The sequence below is a fragment of the Gossypium hirsutum genome, chromosome A04, assembly GCF_007990345.1.
Source record: "Gossypium hirsutum isolate 1008001.06 chromosome A04, Gossypium_hirsutum_v2.1, whole genome shotgun sequence".
Taxonomy (NCBI): Eukaryota; Viridiplantae; Streptophyta; class Magnoliopsida; order Malvales; family Malvaceae; genus Gossypium; species Gossypium hirsutum.
The window spans coordinates 12,826,701-12,848,975 of record NC_053427.1 but is presented as its reverse complement, the minus strand read 5'-3'; the positions used below and the strand labels follow the sequence as shown (position 1 = coordinate 12,848,975).

Here is a 22,275-nt window from a genome sequence, read left to right as displayed (position 1 = left end):
ACAATTAGTTAAGGTATTAATGCTTGAGGAATGGTATATTTTAGTATGATTTATGGATGATGAGTTGGTATGTTTTAGAAGCATGATTTGGTTGATAGAAAGGTGAGAAAATGCATTTAGAAGTTATGTGAGTTTGATGATTGTGGCATATGGATTTGGTATGTTTTGGCTATGGACTTGAGTAGCTAAGAGGATAGTTTCTAAATGGCATGAATTGTATATGAATTGGCATGTTTGGGCTACTTATAAATGTATTGAAATGGTACCATTTTGGTTGTTAGGTGTGCATGTGAAAAGGGTGTCAAATTGGCTTTATAAATGGCCTATTTTTGTCCACAGGGACAGAGACACGTATAAACCACACGGGCAGAGACACGTACCAACTCAACCCATGTCACAACCCGTGTCACAAGCCGTGTGAAAACAGGGCATACGTACTGACTTCACCACACGACCGGAGACACGCCCGTGTGCCATGGCCGTGGGAAAACTAGAGGGGTTCCTAACTTGGCCACACGGCCAGCCACACGCCCATACATTTATAATGTAATTCTTAACTTTTACACAAACCAAATCAACCCTATACATGCCATATAAATCAAAATGTACATCGTAAAAACTACCGGAAATGAGCTGGATAATGTGACTTGATGTGTTGATTCAATTTGCCGACCTCTCGTTAATCTACAAAGACGTTAAACACACAAGTAAGCTTGATGAAGCTTAGTAAGTTTGATAAGTTAAACTTAAATCTTACCAAACTTAATTTAACAAATTATTTAAATAATCATTCAATGGACATTTCCTGCCAATCACAACTTCAATTGATGAATTCACTTATTTCACATCAATATCAAATAATAACAATAAGTCTTCCAATATTAATTTTATAGGTTTACTTTCCAATCCTTACCGAATCGGAGAATGACTTACAGATATGAATACATCATACTCAGAAGCCCAAAGGCTGAACAAAAGCACATAACTGCTAAACAGAAACCCATAAGGGTTGAATAGAAGCTCGTATGAGATGAATGAAAACCCATAAAGGTTAAATTAAAGCTCAAAAGAGTTGAACTGAAACCCATTAGGGTTAAACGGAAACTCATATGAGTTAACAGAAGCTCATGAGAGCTAGACGGAAAGTAAACATGAAAGTTCGCAACAAATGCTGAACTTCAGTTTGCTTGGGTAAATTGCCGTCAATTCTTCCTTTGCCACATAACGATCGTACTCAATCCAGCGTTCCACTTTAGCCGAACATTTATTTCAATTTATAATTTAATAATATTCCATGTTTCAACAATATATATGATTAAATACATATTATCAATCATCAATTTAATAAATAAATATTAAAGTTTAACCATACGAACTTACCTGGGTTAAATTGCAAGATTTGTAAAAGCTCAGGGACTATTTCGCTCATTTTCCCTTATCACGAGTATCTACGGCCTCTTGATCTAAAATATGAAATTACTCATTCATTAGCATGTATCTCAGTTTCAATTCACTTCACAATTACTACCCCTCAATTTTTTGAAATTACACAATTACCCCATTTTTGACAATTTTTGCAAATTAGTCCCTTACTAATTAGTCCATCAAATAAGCTAAATTTTCTCGATTGAATATTTATATAAATATTATAGAATATTATAAAACTCTTGATATTCAAAATTTTAACACCAAACCCTAAATTTTTAATCTTCTTACAATTTGGTCCTAAAATCAATATCTATAAAAATAACTTGATAAAATCATCATATAAAAAAATTAAAGTTCTAAATCCATGTTAATTATTAAAAAATATTTAGTATTTATCAATGGTAACTTTCAAAATTATCAAAAAAAATCAAAAACTAATAGAATAGATAGTTGGACCTAATTATAAAAGTCTTAAAAACACAAAAATTATAAGAAAAAGGGCAAGAATTAAACTAGAAAAATAAATGACCAGATTTTCAATGGTTCTTCAATGGTGTTTTAGGCTGAGAATTGGGGAAGAAATGCCTAGAAAATCTTCCAACTACTTATTTGTTTTATTTTCCCAATTTTGCCTTTAGTTCACACTAACTTGTTATTTCCTCTCTACTTATGTCGTCTCAGCCATTCTCATGTGTCTGTTTTCCCTTTAAGTCCTCCTTTATTTATAAATTAAGCCATTTCATCACTATTTCTTTAATTAGTAAGTTTTGCACCTTTTACAATTTAGTCTTTTTTAATCAATTAACTATCAAAATGTTAAAATTTTCTAACGAAACTTTTATAGCACCTTAATGACACTCCGTAAATATTTATAAAAATATTTATGACTCAATTTATAAAATCAAGGTATACTCAATTTATAAAATTAAGGTCACGATACCTCGTTTTTAAAACCACTTTATCAAATAAATCCTTCTAAAAACAAATCACTAATTCAAAAATCTTTCTAAAATCACACTTGACTGATAAATAATAAATAATAAAAATTTTCAAACTTAGTTGTTGGATTTAGTGGTCTCGAACCACTGTTTCTGACACCACTAAAAATTGGGCTGTTACAACTCTCTACCCCTTTAGGAAATTTCGTCCTCGAAATTTGTTACCTAGGAATAGGTTCAGATACTATGATCTTAGTGATTCTTTTGTTTCTCAGGTAGCCTCCTCCAAACCATGATGATTCCATAATAATTTTACTAACAGTACCCGTTAACTCTGCAATTCTTTAACTTCTCGAGCTAAAATTCTTATCAGTTCTTCTGAATACGTCACGTTTGGTTGCAGCTCAATCTCATTATGAGAAATCACATGTGAAAGATCAAATCTATATCATCTTAGCATCGACACGTAAAACACATTGTGAATTTTCTCAAGTTCAGGAGGCAAAGCTAACCGATAAGCCACAAGGTCAATTCTTTCAATAATCTCATAGGGTCCGATAAATCTTGGGCTTAGTTTTCCTTTCCTACCAAATCATAACACTTTTTTCTATAGATAGACTTTTAAGAACACTCGACCACGACTGCAAATTCTATATCTCTTCTTTTCAAATCTACATATGATTTCTAATGGTCAGAAGCAGCTTTCAAACTATCCCGGATGATTCAGACTTTTTCTTTAGTTTCTAGGATCAAGTCGACTCCCACTAGCCTGGATTCACTCAATTCTGACCAATATTGGAGTCTTACATTTCCTTTTGTAAAGAGCTTCAAACTATGCTATTTTGATATTGGGTTGATAACTATTGTTATATGCAAATTAAGCCAAAGGTAAATACTTTTCTCAACTACCTTCAAACTTGAGTATACAACATCTCAACATATCTTCCAAGATCTGAATCATTCGTTCTGATTGCTTGTCAATCTAAGAATGAAATACGATGTTGAAATCTAGCTTTGTGCCCAAAGCTTCTTGCAATTTACTCCAAAATCTTGATGTAAATCATGGATTTTGATCTAAAATAATAGATGTTGGGACCCCATGTAACCTCACAATCTCTGATATATACAATTCTGTTAACTTCTCAAGTGAAAAGTCTATTCTGACCATAATAAAATGTGCTGATTTAGTCAATCTATCAATAATCACCCAGATTAAATCTTTCTTTCTTAGAGTCACAGGTAATCCGGCTACAAAATCCATCGTAACATGCTCCCACTTCTATTCAGGAATCATGACAGGTTGAAATTGTAATGGCCTAAATTCAAGGTTATTGGAACAGTGGTTTCGTAACCACAAATTCGATTTAAAGAGAAATTTATTTAAATATTTTTGCATGAATATTGATATGATAGGAAAATCGTATGAAAATATCGATTGAAAAATTTTACCGATTTAGTGGTTAGTTAGAAAAAGAAATTATTGAAGAAATCGGGTAAAAATAAGGTATCGAGATCTCGATCTCATAAAACTGAGTCAAAGATATTTTTATAAATATTTATGAAATGTTACTGATGTGGTATTAAAATTTCGTTATAAAATTTTAAAGTTCGGTAGTCAATTAAATAAAAAGGACTAAATTGGAAAAAGGTGTAAAAGTTGCTAGAATGATTAAATAGCTTAAGCGTCTAATGAGAAAGGATTTAAAATGAAATTAGACCCAAAATTTGTTTGGACTGGACAGCAAGGGCATGAAATCAGCAGGAAAATTGATGATTTAAGGGCAAAATTAGAATATTGCATAATTAACTAAATAAATATAGGACTAAATATGAAATATCTAGATTTCTCTTCATTTTTCTTCATTATCATCAACCAAAACACCATAGGAAGGGTTCTTTAAGCTGGTATTCCATAATTTTTGAACCAAGTGAGTTAATCCTTGCCTTTTTCTTATAATTTTTGTGTTTTTAAGACTTTTACAACTAGGTCCTACTATTAAATTCATTAGTTTTTGATTTCATGGATGAAATTGAAAGTCACCATGGTTGAGTGCTGTAAGTTTATGATGAAATAGCATGAAATTGAAGCTTTAATTTGTTTCTGAGATGATTTTATTAGGTAATTTCAATAGAAATTGATTTTTAGGACCTAATTGTGAAAATATTTGGAATTAAAATCTAGTGCTGAAATTTTTATTCCCAAAGGTTCTAAAGTTGTTTAAAGTGATATAATTAAGTGTTAATTGAGAAAAAACAGCTCAATTGAGAGGCTAATTAAGTAGGGACAAAATTATCATTTATTAAAAGCTTAGGGGAAAAATGGTAACAAACATCTTGCACTAAAATAGTTTTGGATAACAGCAGTAGGCTAACTTTGAAAAATCACCATAAATTATGGAAATTGAATTCGAAGATGAAAAAAATAGAATTAAAGGATATTGAGTCTAGTTTCTTATAAAAGAAACAGTGTAAGCAATGGAATTGTAAATCACGAGATATAGTAAATTTTGTGAGACAAGTTCAGAATGAATTTGGGTTCCCCAATTCTGACTTATAAAAAATCATAAAAAATTGAATAAAAATAATTAGGGGCTTAAATTTATATGTTTAGAATCCTGAATGAGTCTATTTTCAATAGAAACAAACAGGAACATTATTTGAATCCTGTATGAAGAGATAATTATTTTTTAGTGAAGAAGGGTCAGAACTATTAGACAGGAGAACATGGGTGAATTTAAAGAATAAAATGTACTTATTGGCTAAAAAAAATTCTAAAAATTTTATGGTAAGAAGATATGTGAGTCTAATTTCAGGGAAAATTAGTGTATCCTAATTTGGAGTTCTGTAGCTCAAGATAAAAATAATTTGGTGACTATGACTCAAGTAGACAACTTTAAATGAACTATAAATAATAGTGGAATTATAGAGAATGTTGCATATGAACATGAAATGTATTAAATTGATGATTAAATTGATTTATTTAGATCCAGAAAATTCAAATACGAAGCTAGATCGAGGAAAAGAAAAAGTTTGAGATTACTAGATTTGTGTATACGAACAAATATTGAGGTAAGTTCGTGTAACTTGAATTATATTCTTAAATGTTTGAAATGTATGTTATTAATGTGAATATGATTTGAATGTTCATTGTATGAAAATTTATGAAACATTGATATATTTGATAAAATGGGGGAAGAAATCTCGGTTGAATGAAAGGAAAATTCGATGGATCTCTGAAAAGGAATTGACGGTAAAAAGGATCTAGCCTGGACGGGTGATCCTATCCTGATATAGCCCTCCCGAAGAATATGTGTAAAATGGATTTAGCCCAAACGGGTAATCTGAATCAAGGTCTGAATTTAGCTTGGACTGGTAATTCAGATCCAAGCTCATTTGAGTAATTGTTGTTGAAGAGGATTTAGCCTGGATTGGTAATCCTGACAATACTCTATGAGTTTATATTATAGGAGATTTAGCCTGGACTTATAATCCCACTGTAAGGATGAGGTTCGCAAGACTGTGCTCTCTAAAATGGAAATATGCGCACATGAATATGAATTGACGGACCCAAAAATTGTACACTAAAAGTGTACCGCTGAAAATCCATCGAAAATCCCAAGAAATTCAACAGGATAAATATGGAAAAATAATAAGGGAATGGAAATCATGGTATTGATGAGCTCATCAATCATGGTATATATTATTGATACATGGAAATTATTGGACTAACTTGAATGTTGAGTTTGTGCATGTTAGGGTAATAATGCATTGAATGGATATATGAATGTTTATTTCATTGAATTGAAAATATTAGGTAAGTATAATTCTTGTTACATGAGCTTACTAAGCATAAAGTGCTTACCCTGTTTCCTTTTTCCCGATTTTGTAGTGTTAAGAACTCGAAGTCCGGATTCGGTTGGATACACATCACACTGTCAACCTCAAGATTTTGATATATCAAGAAACTTTATTTTGGAAATCAATGGCATGTATAAGCTAATATAGTAAACGTTAATATGAAATGATTGTAAGTTCAGCCATTAGTATGGCTAACAAATCTTAATTTGGTATATGATGAGGTTATCTTATAAATATGCATGAATCTATCTTGAAAATATGTTGGATTGAATTGGTTGATGTGGATTGGTCTCGGTTTAAAATTACAGGGAAGGTTAGACATCTATAAAGGGGTTATATTGAGTAAAAAAAATTTAATTCGTAAACTCCGGTAATGCCTCGTACCCTATTCTGGCAACGAATTCGGGTAAGGGGTGTTACATTTGTTAGTATCAGAGCTAAAGTTTAGTCGGTTCTAGGACCGACGTAGAAAATACTAGATTAGCTATACATGTCATTTAAACTATTATTGATAGTGTGATATCTCCTAACCATTTAACATGTGTTTTTCTTATAGTAATGTTATCCGACCGAGCTCAATCCGAAGAAGCTGGGAGTCATGCTCTGGCTTCAGTACAAAAAGAAGAAACTAGCAGTAAAAGGCCTGAGACAGAGGGTCGAGGGGAGGAGGCAAAAACAGCCTTCTTTCAAATGATGAATGAATTGATTAGTCAATACTTAATAACTAACCCTGTAGTACAGCAAGTTCAAGCTCCCCCTCCGGCTCCTCCACCAGTTCTCGAGATCTCATAGGGTACAGGTACTGAATCTATCAGAAAAGAACAAGCTCCAGTTGATAAAATTCAAAAATATGGGGTCGAAAAATTTCGAGCAGCACTTGATGATGACCCTGAACGGGCTGAATTCTGGTTAGAGAATACTACTCGGCTTTTGAAGGAATTATCTTGCACACAGAAGAATGTCTGAAATGTGCCGTCTCACTGCTAAAAGACACATCTTATCATTGGTGGAATACTAAAGTTTCAGTTGTTCCGAAAGAAGAAATTACATTCTTTCAGAACGAATTTAAAAAGAAATATATCAACCAGAGGTTCTTTGATCAGAAAAGAAAATAATTTCTTGAGCTGAAACAGGGCAATAGATCGGTATTTGAGTATGAAAGAGAATTTATTCGGTTGAGTGAATATGCTGAAGAATGGGTACAGTTAGAAGTAGAAATGTGCAAATGATTTGAAGAAGGGTTGAATGAAGATATGTTACATGTGTAAATATAAGTAATATTACAATTGTAATAAATATATTGATTATTAAATAGATATATAATAATTATATATATATAAAGGAAATAAAGAAAGAATAGAATAGAAATGAAGAAACAAAGCAAACGAAACAGAGAGCAGGGGAAGGAAATAAAGAAAAAGAGAAAAGAAAGAATAAAAGGGAAAATTAAAGGTTTGAAGCTTGAAAGTTTAATAGGTAAGTCAATTTAGCCCTTTTTTACTTAATTTTGATGTTTTAGAAGCCTTGGAACAAGGTTTTGATGAAGTTAAGTTGATATTTTGAAAGATAGTTAATTATTAGACATTATTCATGCTGAATAAAATGATGAATTGGGGATTAAATTGATAGAAATTCAAGTTAAAAGTGAAATAAGGATTGAATTGTAAAATAATTCATAAGTTTTATGCTTTAGGGACTAAATTGAAAGAATTTCAAAATTATGGTTTTATGGTGAAATTAGAGTATTGAAATTAGTTTAAAGTGGAAATTGAATGAAAATATTGAGTTAAATGTAAAGAATAAAAGTTAGTCTCGGTTTAAAGACTAAATTGGAACTTAGGCAAAAGTTGGATAGAAATTGAAATATTCAATATGAAAATTGAATGATAGTGTATTGATAAAATTTAATTGATTTCCATAGCTAATGTTGTCCCGGTAATTCTCGGCTAAGCAAGGAAAAGACAAAGTCGACGAGGGATAGCTCGGGATTTACGGTTTGTATTTCTATAATCCAAACTTATTACTTAATTGTTGAATTTATTACTTGATAAGTATAGTAAGTATTTAGAGGCAAATATTTGGATAGGAATAAATATTGATTGGAATTAAAGAGTGAATTTTATTATTAATTGTTATATTTTGAATGAATGTTATGATAAATAATTAAAATGTGAATTATCGGTATTGTGTTTATTATTGAAATGAATTGATTTGAAAATATGGTGAAATAATTATGAATATGTGTTTATTATGGAATTTGATTATATGTTAATGTAAAGTGAATTGAATTATATTGAATTGTATTGATTTTTCAAATTATGTGATTAATTGAAATATATGCATATTGATTGAAAATCGAAAATTGGTTAAATACCCTATTAACAGTATCGAGCTAAGTCGGATATAGTTGGCATGCCGTAGGATTGGAAGTGTTCAGAGATATTCCGACTTTGTGTCGATGAGACACTATAAGTGTCGCCTTACTGTTACTGTTCCGGATTCATTCTGAAGAGGTACTCCATACCTTATTGTTACTGTTACTGTTCCGGATTTGTTCCGATGAGGTACCCTATGTACCGTTACTGTTACTGTTACTGTTACCGTTACTGACACGGTGTATTCCAACTTCGGCTAATGAAACACTGTGTGCTATCCTGGTGTGTGGGTTGTATCCATGTATCTGTCCAGGTCCGAGTCATGTTAATAGGGGGAAATAAAGGTACTGAATAACTGCCTACTATTGAATAATTGACTGATATTGAATAAATGACTGTAACTGAATAAATGGTTATTACTGATTAACTGATTATTACTGTTGACTGACTAATACTGAACAATAAAGATTAACTGATTGTTACTGAATATTGGACTACTACTAAATGTCTGGATGATACTGAATACTGGTTGTTACTGTATGATAATGAAAAATCGACTGATATTGAACCAACAGTGAAACAGCATCTCAAGCCCATCCCGAATTCAATGAGGTAATGCATGTATATTACTGGTAATGGCATGTAACTAGGATGTAACACCCCGTACCCGAGACCGTTTCCGGGGTCGAACACGAGGTGTTAACGGACTTAATTCATTTATATACACAGATTATTTTAAAATTTCCAGTCAAGCTGGCTAACTGCGTCATAGTCACCTCAAAAATCATATCTCAAGTTCCAAAACTCGAAAACTGATTCCGTAAATGTTTCCTGAAACTAGACTCATATATCCATCTACAAATTTTTTTTCTAGAATTTTTGGTCATGCCAATTAGTACAGTTTATTAGTTAAAGTCTCCCCTGTTTCAGGGTTCAACTACTCTGACCTTCATACATTACGACTTAGATATCTCCCTGTACAGGGATCCAATACATGTTCTGTTTATTTCTAATGAAACTAGACTCAAAAATGAATCTATAAATATAAGGCATGACTTCTAATTATCTCTGGTTAATTTATGGTGAATTTCCAAAGTCAGAACAGGGGATCCAGTAAACGTTCTGGCCCTGTTTCACGAAAACTTAAACATATCATAAAATACGGCTCATATGGTCGTTTCGCTTCTTCCATATGAAAATAGACTCATCAATATTCGATTACATAATTTATTAATTATTTAATTACATTCCTACTATTTTTAGTGATTTTTCAAACTCACATCACTGCTGCTGTCAGCATCTATTTTAAGGCAAATCTCACCTATTTCATAGTTTCCATGATTCAACTAGCCATTTGACATTCATAGCACCAAATATGATCGTGATTAACCATTCCAATGGCTAATCATTGCCAAGCAATTCCACACCTCTCAATAACCATATATATACAAAATGATTATAACGCTATGCTCAAAATATATAAGCCATTTTCGCATGGCCAACCGAATATATACATTACCAAAAGGTACTTAATTAACAACAAGGTCAGTCCTATACATGCCTCTATCAAAGTTCAACTAAAAGAGTACCAAAAGGGCTTAGATAGTGTGGACGACTTCGAATTTGAAAATCCCGAGTCCGATAGCTGACGAACAAAATCTATAAAACAGAGAATTAAAGAAACGGAGTAAGCATTTAATGCTTAGTAAGTTTTGAGTAATGAAATTATTTACGACTAAAGTATAGCGTTCATATGACTAAATGAATAATTTCATATATGCATGTTCTCAAAATCATACTTACTTCACGCTTCAACCATTATATTCATACACAGGGAATCAAACCTAACTAGAGGCCGGAAGCTCATTAATCAATTGAGCGAATACTATTTGAAAGGATTCAACCTTTCCGATGCATATACGGAACATACCTTATCATTTGGATTTTATGAGTGTGTTAATTGAAATTATTATAGCAAGATCACTCATTTCCAAACCCAAGTACCTTCGGGAATTAGCCGGATATAGCAACTCGCACAAATGCCTTCGGGTCTTAGCCCGGATATAGTCACTAGCATAAATGCCTTCGGGACTTAGCCCGGATATAGTCACTAGCATAAATGCCTTCGGGACTTAGCCCGGATATAGTCACTAGCACAAAGGCCTTCGGGACTTAGCCCGGATATAGTCACTAGCACAAAGGCCTTCGGGACTTAGCCCGGATATCATCCGAATAATCATGCACATATATCAATAAGTCATAACACATCTATATTTCATTTTCATACTAGAATTCAAACACAAGACATTTATCAACCATTACCATTTTCGGCTCAATAGCCACATACAAAGAACATGATTTCGATTTGCTTTATAACATGATCTCTATGCGCATTCGGCTGCCCGTCATAAGTATGAACTAATTACCTCAATATATAACTCAAATAGAATCATTATATCACCGTTTATTTTTTATGCTTATATGTCATGACTTAAATAAATCATAAACTAAGTTCCATTACTCGAAAACTTACCTCGGATGTTGTCGAACGACTCCAACGGCTATTCAATAACTTTTTCCTTCCCTTTATCGGATTTAGTTCCCCTTTGCTCTTGAGCTTAATTTAACAAATAAATTGATTTAATCATCTTGAACATCGAGATAAATTCAATGTACTTAGCCCATATATATATCAGACATTAGAGTCATATATATGAAATCATGAATCAAATTCAACATATTAGCTAATATTCTCCTTTAGCCGATTATCTAAGTCAAGATAGATCATCAATATGCTTACCTATAGCCGAATGTGCAACATCAATCTATCACTATCATCTACATACTTAATCAAAGGCCGAATACACCTATTCCAACATGATATCATTCCTATTTCATTTAACACTTAACATTTACCACATATCAATTAACCAATTTTTTATAATTACAAAACTCTTCATCTATTCATGCTCTCATATTCGGTCATCCCTACCTATACTAACCATACAACTACATAATTCTAAGTTTAAACACAATTACAACATTCTAGTACCATGGCCGAATACTTCATGAAGTTACTAAGACCCATCCTTTTCTAATTCTCACACACCCTCACATCCAATCCTTTTTGTTAAGCACTCAAACTCAATCATCTTCAAGCCTCATTACCACAACATCAAACACCAACTAAGGAAGCCAACTTCCATGGCCGAGTATCATCTCCCTCAAATAGAAAAAATTTAAACCATGGCTAGGTAGAATTCAAACTAACAACTAAAAGTATGCATGAGTTTTATGGAATAATCATCAAACATACCTCTTCCTAAACATCAACCAACCGAACATGAAGCAAGAGAATCCTCTTCTTCTTCCTTCCTCAAGTCACGACAATGGAGGAGCATGGATGAAACAACTTTGTTTTCATCACCCCTCCCTTTTCATTACTTTATTACTAACCTTTTATTTTATTATTTTTAACACAACACATTAACACAAAATGTTTATAATATGCTTTAACCCATTGCATGGCCGGCCACTATCTAAAACTTGGGTAATTTGACATGCAAACCCATCATTTATACAACATGCATTAATAGGTCCTTATAGATTAACCTATCACATTTCAAAAGTGTCACACATAAGTCCTATTAACTAAATTCACATGCAATCGACTAAATCGAAGCTTAAAACTTTCACACATTCATATTAACATATTTTAGACAATAAATATCATATTCAAATACTTTGGTGACTCGATTTAGCGGTCCCGAAACCGCTTTCCGACTAGGGTCAATTTAGGGCTGTCACATAGGATGTCAAAAGTGGTCATTTTGCAATGTTATTGTAAATGTTATTATAAATGGTAATGGTTGAGTATATAACTTAATTAAGTCTAGTATGAAAGATGCAAATTTAAGTATAAATATAAATAAGCTTGGTTAGTATCGTATAATATTGGACTGTTAAGATAAATTATGGTACTAATGAGGGTACATTGGTTGGTTGTTTATATGAGTTAATTTGAACATGATTTATATGTATTTAGTCGTGGTTTGGTCGAGTTAAAAGATTAGAATTGAATCATTTATGGTTCAAGGTTTGCAGGGTTGGTAAATTTGAGTTATAAGGCCTATATTTTGAGTCCACAAGGCCTAGCACACAGGCGTGTGACCAGACCGTGTTAGACACACGGCTTGTACACGGGCATGTTGTTAGGCCGTGTGTCCCCTGCACCTAAAATGCTATAAAACAGATTGTCACACGGGCTGAGCACACGGGCGTGAGTCTTGATCGTGTGAAATTAATTTGTCCATAGGCAATAATTAGGAATCTCCACAGGTAGAGGACACGGACGTGTCATGGAGACACGGGCGTGTCTCTTAGGCCACACGGGCGTGTGGTACTGTTGATAAAGAAGAAATTTTTGAAATTTTAAGAAAAATTCGTAGTGATTCTAAATTAGCCCCGAATTGATTTTACTGTTCATATTGGACCGCGAGGGCCCATTAAAGGGACGGCATCTTAAAATTATGATGAGTGTGAACATTTATTTTTAATTAATGTTTGTATTGTACTGTACTGACTGGTAATGTCTCGTAACCCTGTTCCGGCAACGATTAGGGTTAAGGGACGTTACATGTTATTCGTGCCAGATAAGATGCCTCAGCACCCAATGTTATTACTGGTACATTTTCTTTACTTGACACTGATATTATTGCATTAATTGATCTCGGTTCTACGCATTCATATATATGTATAAAGCTTGCATGTGTTAAAGATTTATCTATTGAACCTATTCATTTTCTTTATATATATGTATAAAGCTTGCATGGGTTAAAGATATATATATAATGATTAATTTGGTCCTTCAATTTTATTTTATGTATTTTTTTTTAGCCTTTAAATTTGTGTTTTTTGACAAATCACTTCAAAATTGAAGAAAAAATTAATGTTTTTTAACTTTGTTGGACATACATGTGAGTTGCCACGAGGCCAACGCATCAATATTTAATAATTTTTTTAAATTTAAAAAATTCAAATATATATAAATTATTTTTTAATATTTTTAGATTTTCAAATAATTAATTAAATGCTAACATGTCATCTATGTGTATGTCACTACATCAACAATTTCATCTATTTTCGAGTGATTTAACAAAATATAAATTAAAAAACTTAAATAAACGAAAAAATAAATAAATAGTTAAATGTAAAAGGGAAAAAAATCATTTAAAAAAAAAGAAAAAAGAAAAAAAACCGCCAATAAAGCCCCACTATCGCCAACAAAAAACTGACATTTTTTTCCTTTCTCATATTTATTTTCCCACATGGAAAGATCCGATACTGATTTGAATCTTGCAAATTCCTTTTATCCTTCACCTTTCGCCTTTATCCTTTTGGTTTAGATCCAGCCATGTGCCTATTAATATTGTATTTATACAGCCCCTTTTAAATGATTTATATAAAATTCAAAATATAGGGTAAGTAAAATTCGATTTGATTTAAAAAAATAAAAAAATTTCAAATTTTGAGTTAATTGAAGGTTTGTTTATTTGCATGTAAAAGGTTTTACGGGAAATGTTTTCTACATTTTCTTATGTTTGTTTCATAGAAAATAGTTTGGTCACTGGAAAATGACTTACAGGTCAAGGTAAAATAAGTCCTTTTTTCCTATAAAATGACTTACTATTTTGAAAAATCTAACTCATTTTCAAGAAAAGAGCTCATCTATAGATAATTTTATTTTTATATAAAAATTAACTTAAATCAAGCTTAATATTATTATATTGATAATAATTTTTATTTTTATTTTTAAAAATATTTAAAATATTATTTTTTTCAATATTCTTAAACATACATATTTAATTATTAATATTTAGTCATATAATAAATTATTAATATAATAAATATAATTTATTATTTTAATAAATTATTTAATATTTCAATTTTATTTTAATAATAAATTTTAGAAATAATAATTTTAAATAATATTATTCACCTATTTTTGAAAATATTCAATATTAATATTTTAATAATAAATATTTGTTACAATTATAAATATATTAATAATAAATGTTTTGTAGCATAAAGATTAAAATATGTCATAAGTCTATGTACACTTCACAAATTTGTAATTTAGTCTTTGTACTTTTATTTTTAAGAATTTAGCCCCTTTACTTTTCAAATTTGAAAATAAAGTTCAATTGTTGACATCATTATTTTTTATGTCAATTTTGTTGATGTCACATTTTTAAATAAAAAATATTCACTTAGTAGTCATGTAATTAAAAAATGACGTTGTAAATGAATCTGAATTTAACATAATATTTTTAATATATGCAAAAACAATGTAAAATATAAAATTATAGATAAAAATAAATTCAATTAAACAATGAAAAAATAAGAAAATCTCAAATGTATGTTTGTTTAATTGAAAACAATTTTTATGAAATATTTTTAAGAAATCTACCAAACAACATAAAATATTTTACACAGATTCTTCCAAACATCAGAAAATATTTATTTTTCCATAAAAGTAAATTATTTTCCAGAAATCATTTTCTAGAAGTCATTTTCAGTGAAACAAACGGAGCCTGAATGAAGTTATTCAAGTTAACTGAATAAGTAATTTGAGTTTGATCAGAGTTGAATTTTACAATTCAAATAACAGATTGGTGTAAATATTCTTTTTGATCATTGTCAATTTTGAAAATGAACAAATTTATCTCTTTCTACAAAAATTACAAAGTATTTCAACAGAATTTTCAAAATAATTTTTAAATTCAAAATATTTATAAAAATTATTTTTTTAAATCTAAAAAAACATAAAGAAAGCTAAAATTTTAAAAATTTTATAAAATAATAATTTTGAAATCTAAATAAGTTAATTAATTATTCAAATTTAACATATTAAACTATCTTTTTTATTATTTTGTTTTAAAATTTTATCTAAATATATATAGTTTCAAATTTATAACTTGTAACAAAATTAGTTGTATTCAGTAGTGAAGCTAGGGGGCTGACAGGGGCTCGGCCCCCTCTTAAAATGAAAAATTTTCCATATGGCCCCTTTAAAATTTTTAAAATTTTAAATTAGTAAAAGTAAAATTGCACTTTGGCACCCTTGAAAATATAAAATTTTGATTTAATCCTTTAAAAATTATAAAGAAATAGTCTATTAAAATGGTGGGATTGCATTTTTTCTATCGTAAAATTTACAATTTAATTTCGGCCACCTAAAATAATTTCTGGTTTCACCCCTGGTTGTTGTAACAACCCAAACCCGGCCTTGAAGTTTAGACCGAATCCTGGATGTCACATTTAATCTTTTAAAATACAAATAGTAAAATTACAGTTGAGAATATAAATCAGCGGAGTAAAACTAAAAACTTAAAACGGAATTTGTACCACATTTTTATAAAATCTTATAGTTGAAAAACTGAATCATCAATTAGAAACTAAAAATACAAACTGATAACTTATTCTACTCCGAGACTATCTGAGACCTCCGCATACTGAGCCCAGCGTCAGAATTCAGAAGAGTACTTGAAAGGAGAACACTGAGAGGGGGTGAGCTATTCGAGCTCAGTGTGAGTTCGAAACAAAGCAGATATAGAAATAGAGTATCCAAATCAGAAGCGCAATAGAATTTCAAACACACACAGAACCAAAAGGCATGCCTGGAACTAATGTCCAAAAAGAGCTTAACAGTCAGAGCATATTAAGTTCACACAGAAGTCTCAGTACAAATACTAATCAGACAAATAGATTACAGACAACTAGTCTTTCATTCAAAACTCACAGACAAATGCTGATGAAATGGAGTCAAATAAAAACCCACCTATCCATCTAACACATCTCTTCGTCCCTCGATCACACCCCAAAAGAGCTGTTAAAGCTCATCCAACCAAACACACCAATTAGGACCAAGTAGGCCCATCTAACCCTACACACCATATAAACTCATCCTGGGTTGCCTGACAATGATGGCTTATCAACATGCAGTTGAACTGCCAAATCAGATATACATACGTAGCATAGCTAACGTACATGCGGTACAATGCAATACAGTAAACCGCTATACCGATAATTTGTAGCTTAACTGCCAGATCAGATAATGATACGTAGCCTAGCTAACGTACATACGGTACAATGCGATGCGGTAAACCGCTATACCGGTAATTTGCAGCTTAACTACTAGATCAAATAAATATATGCAAAAAGGCTGACGTACGAGCTGTACAGTGCAATGCGATAATCCATAATACAAACAAATTGTAGTTTGAACTGCCAGATCATATCAGAATCAGACTCCTTTCTCTTCAAAACCCATCCCAAAATATTGTATGCAGGTGTATGTATGCATACAATTTCACATAATAGAGACATAATATCAGACAAAACAGCTATGCACACACACCCCCTATAGATCAGATTCAAATTCAAACACCTCACGTGACAGTCACACAGCCGAAGCCTAGATCAGAATTCTTAATTACCCTTGTTTAAACTTAGCCAAGGGTTAAAGCACACCGAACCAATATAAGTGTCTTAAGACCACACGCCCGTGTGCTCTGGCCGTATGGGAAATGCCTAGGCCGTGTGAGAGGTCAAAAGCCCGTGTGAAGAGAGGCACATGGTCGTGTGACTGAAGCACACGCCCGTGTGGACCAAGGACATGGCCCTGGGAACAGGTCGTGTAACTCTTTGTCCATTTGTACTAAATTCGAGTACAGGGCCGACACAGCTGTATGAGGGTCTCACACGCCCGTGTGCCCACTCGACACGACCGTGTGTCCTAATATACACGCCTGTGTAGAATCCCTAAATCCCTAAATTAGCCACACGACCGTGTGGCATCAAATCACCCAAACCTTAATCCCTAAACTCACATGCCCGTGTGCCTGAGGGACATGCCCGTGTGAGAAACAATAAATTTCCCAAGTCAACCACATAGTCGTGTGGCACCAAACTTGGCCCGAAAACCCTAATTCCCAAAGGCACACGGCCGTGTGAACTAGCACACGCCCGTGTGGGAACCCCAATGGCCACAAAACCACCCTAAATCAGCTTGGAAAATGAAATTTCTAGTCATTACATCTACCCTCAACCGGTGGAACTTAGAACCGCACTAACCAAAGCGAATTCCATACCATTCGACAGTACTACCCTACTTAGACGATCAATTTCCAAAGGCCACCAAGATTGCCACATTCTAACTAAATTAATTTAGCAAATAAGATAGGAATGTTTCAGAACCCACACTTGTCTCGTGATCCAAGACGTTCAGACTCTAACTTGTCGACGAGGAAACGAAGCTCTCCAAATACCGAAAACAAAAACCATTTTCGCAAAAAGAAAAGAGCAAAAAGAAAAAAAAAAGGGGAAAGGGAGAACGTGTAACAAAAAAAAGGTAAATAATAAATAATAAATAATAACTAAAGTTAATAAAAATATTAACTTAAAACAAGGAAAAATAAATTGTATCCCCAAAAATGCACACCCAAAAACTCGAACCCAAAACCTTAAAGCAAATTAACATACAACAATGCACTAGACCAACAAACTCATTTTAATATTGAATTGCGCGACTAAATACTAAAGTACACCTTCTTTATGACCCTAACCACAAAACTCCAAAACTTCTAACCCCGAAATTTGGGATGTTATAATTGTATTATAACAAAATTTTAATTTTTTAATTTGACTCAAACAATTTCACTCGATTCGACTCGAATTTCATTTTAGTCGATTCGAAAAATATTAAATTGAGTTAGGATGATAAAACAGAACTCGTCAACTCGATTAGCTTGAAAATTTTTCACTTGATGCGATCAAACACTCACCTCTCCCCAACCCATAAATAGGATGATTATGATCTTCAGCACACTCGAGCCCACATCATCCTGTATTAACAACAATGCCTGTACCAATTGAGTTAAAGCTCAATCGGTTGATGTGTTAATAATTTACGTTATATTGATATTTTTTTATATATTCATATAGTATTTTAATTAATTTTCCGTCCAACTAATATTTGAACTTCACTAAAAGGTTTTCCAAACTTGGGTTGTAATGACTAAAAGCGAAAAGCATATTCTCTGAAATAAAAAGCTTTCCATGCGATGCGAATCTCTTTTCTCAAATCTTCACCCATTTAATATCATAAACTAATAATCCACCATTTTATTATTATTTAATACATAAAACCTCAAAAGTTACTAATAATTTCCAAAGGGAAAAACATAAAGAGTAATTGCTTGCATCAATGGCCGCTTGCTACGCATAAAGGCAGTTGCCATAACCTGCACCAACACCAAAACAGCTTAAGCTTTTACCACATTTACATCATATCCCTTGTATGGGATGAATAGTTCGATAAAGTTATCATTTTCTATATTTACCTTTTTATGTGAAACAAATTAAACTACATATCACTGGACCTAACAACTATAGAAACTGACTTACTTGGATCACTGATGACAATGAGACCAGATCCTTTGAAATCGCAGTTCCAAACGTTTCTACCCATGGATTGGTAGTAAAGATTCATGGCAATGGAAGCATGGTTGATGAGATTATCTGGATTGAAACATGGACAGCCTTTTTGTATGATTTGGCAATCCACTTTAGAACATGCATAGTTTATGTTTGTCAAAAGAGTTGCCTGGTCTGACGATGGCTTAGCTATGCACCATGTTTTCTGCCAAAAAAAAATCCATTTGAGGACTGTCTTATAAAATAAGTGAATAAATTTGCTAATCTCAGAGTTTTTTAGGGTTTGATTAAGAACTTGATGTAATTTAATTACCTGTCCATTTATCTTCATCAAGGTTCCTCCTGGAAAAGTGTTATTAGAGGAAATGTAGTTACAATCATAAAAATAACTTCAAATTCATAATATATTTAACCAAATAAAAAGCCAAACCAACTCAATCCCTATTCCCTAAATTTAGGTTAAAAAGGTCCAAATTATAAATCATAAAAAAAAAACTCAAATATTTTGAAGAAAAACCCCAAAATGTCTTAAAATTAGTAAAATCAGACCACATAATGTTGCCAAAAAGGTCTTAACATCTCATGTTAATTAACTACACTGATGAACATAACAGTAAACCAACAACATAAGCAACAATCAAAGTAGAAAACTTGGTTAGTAGTAATATTGTAATGAAATATTGAAAGGTAAGTAAAATACCTGAAATGAAGGAGAATAGCAGTAGAAAGAAAGAGAGATGTTTACCCATTCTGAAACTCAAGGGAGCAAAGCAAAGCAAAGAGCAGAGAAACACTGAAGGTTTATAAGGTAGAGTGCAAATTTTAAAAGAGAAACAAAAGTGAGTTTAACGTAGAGCTTACATTACGTACAGCCGTTTGCTAGGGTCCCGTTACCATATCTCATTATTCCACGTATTTATAAATAAGAATCTAATAATACTATATTAATGGAATTAAAATTCAGTCAATGTTTTTATATTTTTTGTGTTATATATGTTGGTGATTAAATATTTTGAAGTTTTGTCAGTTTTGATTAGGAGTGATAACAATTTGGTGAACCACTTTTAAAAAAAAAATTAATAGGGATATTTTTAGAATTAGATTGATGATTAAACTAGTTAGATCATTAATTTTTAATTTAATTAGTTTAATTAATTTTTTTAATTTAATTAAATAAATTATTTAAAAAATGAAAAATAAGAAAAAAAAAAGAGCCAATTCTACTACTGATTCAATCAGTTTTACCCTTTATTCCGAATTGATGCCTCAACCAATTTATCATCCAATTGATCTATTTCGAAAAATTATTTATAATGATGTTTATTAAATTAATCGGTGAGATGTAAATGTAATTTTTTTAAAAATTTTCCAGTTTGGTGTCTCTTTTCAAGGTAAAGCGTCTTAGAATATTTTAGTGGAAAATGAATGCAACATTTTAAGATTTTGAGGAATTGTTAGGGTTTTCAATACACCGAAAGCTAAAAAAAAATGGGAGAAACTTAAGGCCTTGAATTTAGCAACTACATCCCGGATCTACCACCATTTTTTAGCTTTGGTTTTGGCGTTTGGGTGGTTAGATTTTTTTCTATCAATTTAGTCCTTGAGTTTTTTTTTTTCTATCCACATAGATAAGTTTATGAACTTGAAAATTTTCCCTATCGGTGTTATAATTTCTGTACCACATCATAATATGGGCCAATATTAGGAAAATAACCAATTTCAAGCACTAATGTGAATAAAAAATATTTAACGATCAAATTTAAAAAATTATCAAATATAAGATTAAATGTTATTTTATTCCTATAAATTTTTTATACATCATCTATGTGATATTTGTTTGTTTTTTTTACTGTTGATATGTGTAGAATAATTACAATTGGCTGAATATAACATTTGGTACCTAAATTTGATTTTTTTTTCTTAATTTGGTACTTAAATATTTTTTTCCTAATTCGATACTTAAAATTGACACTTTTTTCTAATTCGGTACCTAAATTTTTTTGGGCCCAATTTGGTATATGAACTTGGCATTTTTCCTAATTTGGTATCTAAACTTTTTTTTAGGTTCAATTTAGTACCTAAATTTATTAAATGTTATAAAATTACGCAAAACACTAATAAAAAAATTTGTTATGCTACAAAAATATTTTCAGTATTAGAGAAAATTCATGTTAAAAAGAAGTATTGAGTTATGGTTAATGAAATAATATTAAATAAGAAAAAAGGATTTTTTTAAAAACCCCAAATTAAAATAAATTCATTATTTACAATTAATAAAATAATTAAATAAATAAATAAAACTAAAAGTAATTGAACATATAAAATAAAAAAATGTCATATTATCTATCACATGTCGGTTATACATTGATTATTTTTGCCAATTCATAAGATAAATAACATTGTTAGTATATTGGAGTAATTTACAAAACGTTTGATAACTACCAAATTGAAAAGAAAAAAAGATTAGGTACCAAATTAAGAAAAAGAGTCAAGTTCAGGTATGAAATTGAAACCCAAAAAGTTTAATTACCAACTTAAGAAAAATTGTCAAATTGAAACAAATCTCCAAAACCTTATTTTTCAACGTCAGCGTTACAACTTATTCATGAGATAACCCCATAATATTAAACTTTAATTTTTGGTTTCATGCTTTTAAGGCATCAACTCTTATGTTTAAACCGACATGCAAGTAGAAGTATTCATTGGTTGAGTCGTATTTACATAAATTATTTATATTAATTTTTAAAAAGGATTTACCTTTTTATCAATTGAAGAAAAGTAAACTTGGGTTGGACCTAACCTACCCATTTGATTTCTATTAGATTAGTTTTTATTTTAAAATATTTTTTTTAAAAATTATAATGCACTATAAAATGATGAAATAAAAATCTTTTAATATATTAAAAATACATTAAAAAGTATTTGTATTAAAAAAACTACCATTAATATAATAACTATTTATTGTACTAAATATAAATTTTAAAATTTTATATTTTGGGTTGGGTTATTTAGTTAGGTAAATTTTTTTTTAAGTTTTGGATAATAGATTTAAATATTATTGGCTCAGTGAATTAATATATATATAATTATTATTATTTAAAATATATATAATTAATACAATATTTTTTATGATATAACATATTCAGACTAGGCCTGAACCAAAAAATGTTGTTCAAGAC

The 22,275-nt window shown here is 31.0% G+C and overlaps 1 protein-coding gene across 1 annotated transcript; it reads right to left on the bottom strand.

The window, feature by feature from the left end:
• Positions 1-18,738: 18,738 nt before the first annotated feature.
• On the bottom strand, positions 18,739-19,953 carry LOC107949320 (major pollen allergen Ole e 10). Its single transcript, XM_016884032.2, has 4 exons — positions 19,797-19,953; positions 19,410-19,438; positions 19,067-19,301; positions 18,739-18,903 (listed from the first exon to the last, which is right to left on the bottom strand). Exons 1-4 carry the CDS (start codon positions 19,843-19,845, stop codon positions 18,878-18,880), a joined length of 339 nt encoding a protein of 112 aa, XP_016739521.1. The 5' UTR covers positions 19,846-19,953; the 3' UTR covers positions 18,739-18,877.
• Positions 19,954-22,275: the final 2,322 nt, after the last annotated feature.

Excerpts from the sequence above, each read along its gene's own strand:
- LOC107949320 (XM_016884032.2), bottom strand. The coding sequence starts at position 19,845 with ATGGGTAAACATCTCTCTTTCTTTCTACTGCTATTCTCCTTCATTTCA. Across the intron at positions 19,439-19,796 it reads GCTATTCTCCTTCATTTCAG|GAGGAACCTTGATGAAGATA; the intron begins GTATTTTACTTA and ends ACACTTTTCCAG. Across the intron at positions 18,904-19,066 it reads CATTGTCATCAGTGATCCAA|GTTATGGCAACTGCCTTTAT; the intron begins GTAAGTCAGTTT and ends GTGTTGGTGCAG.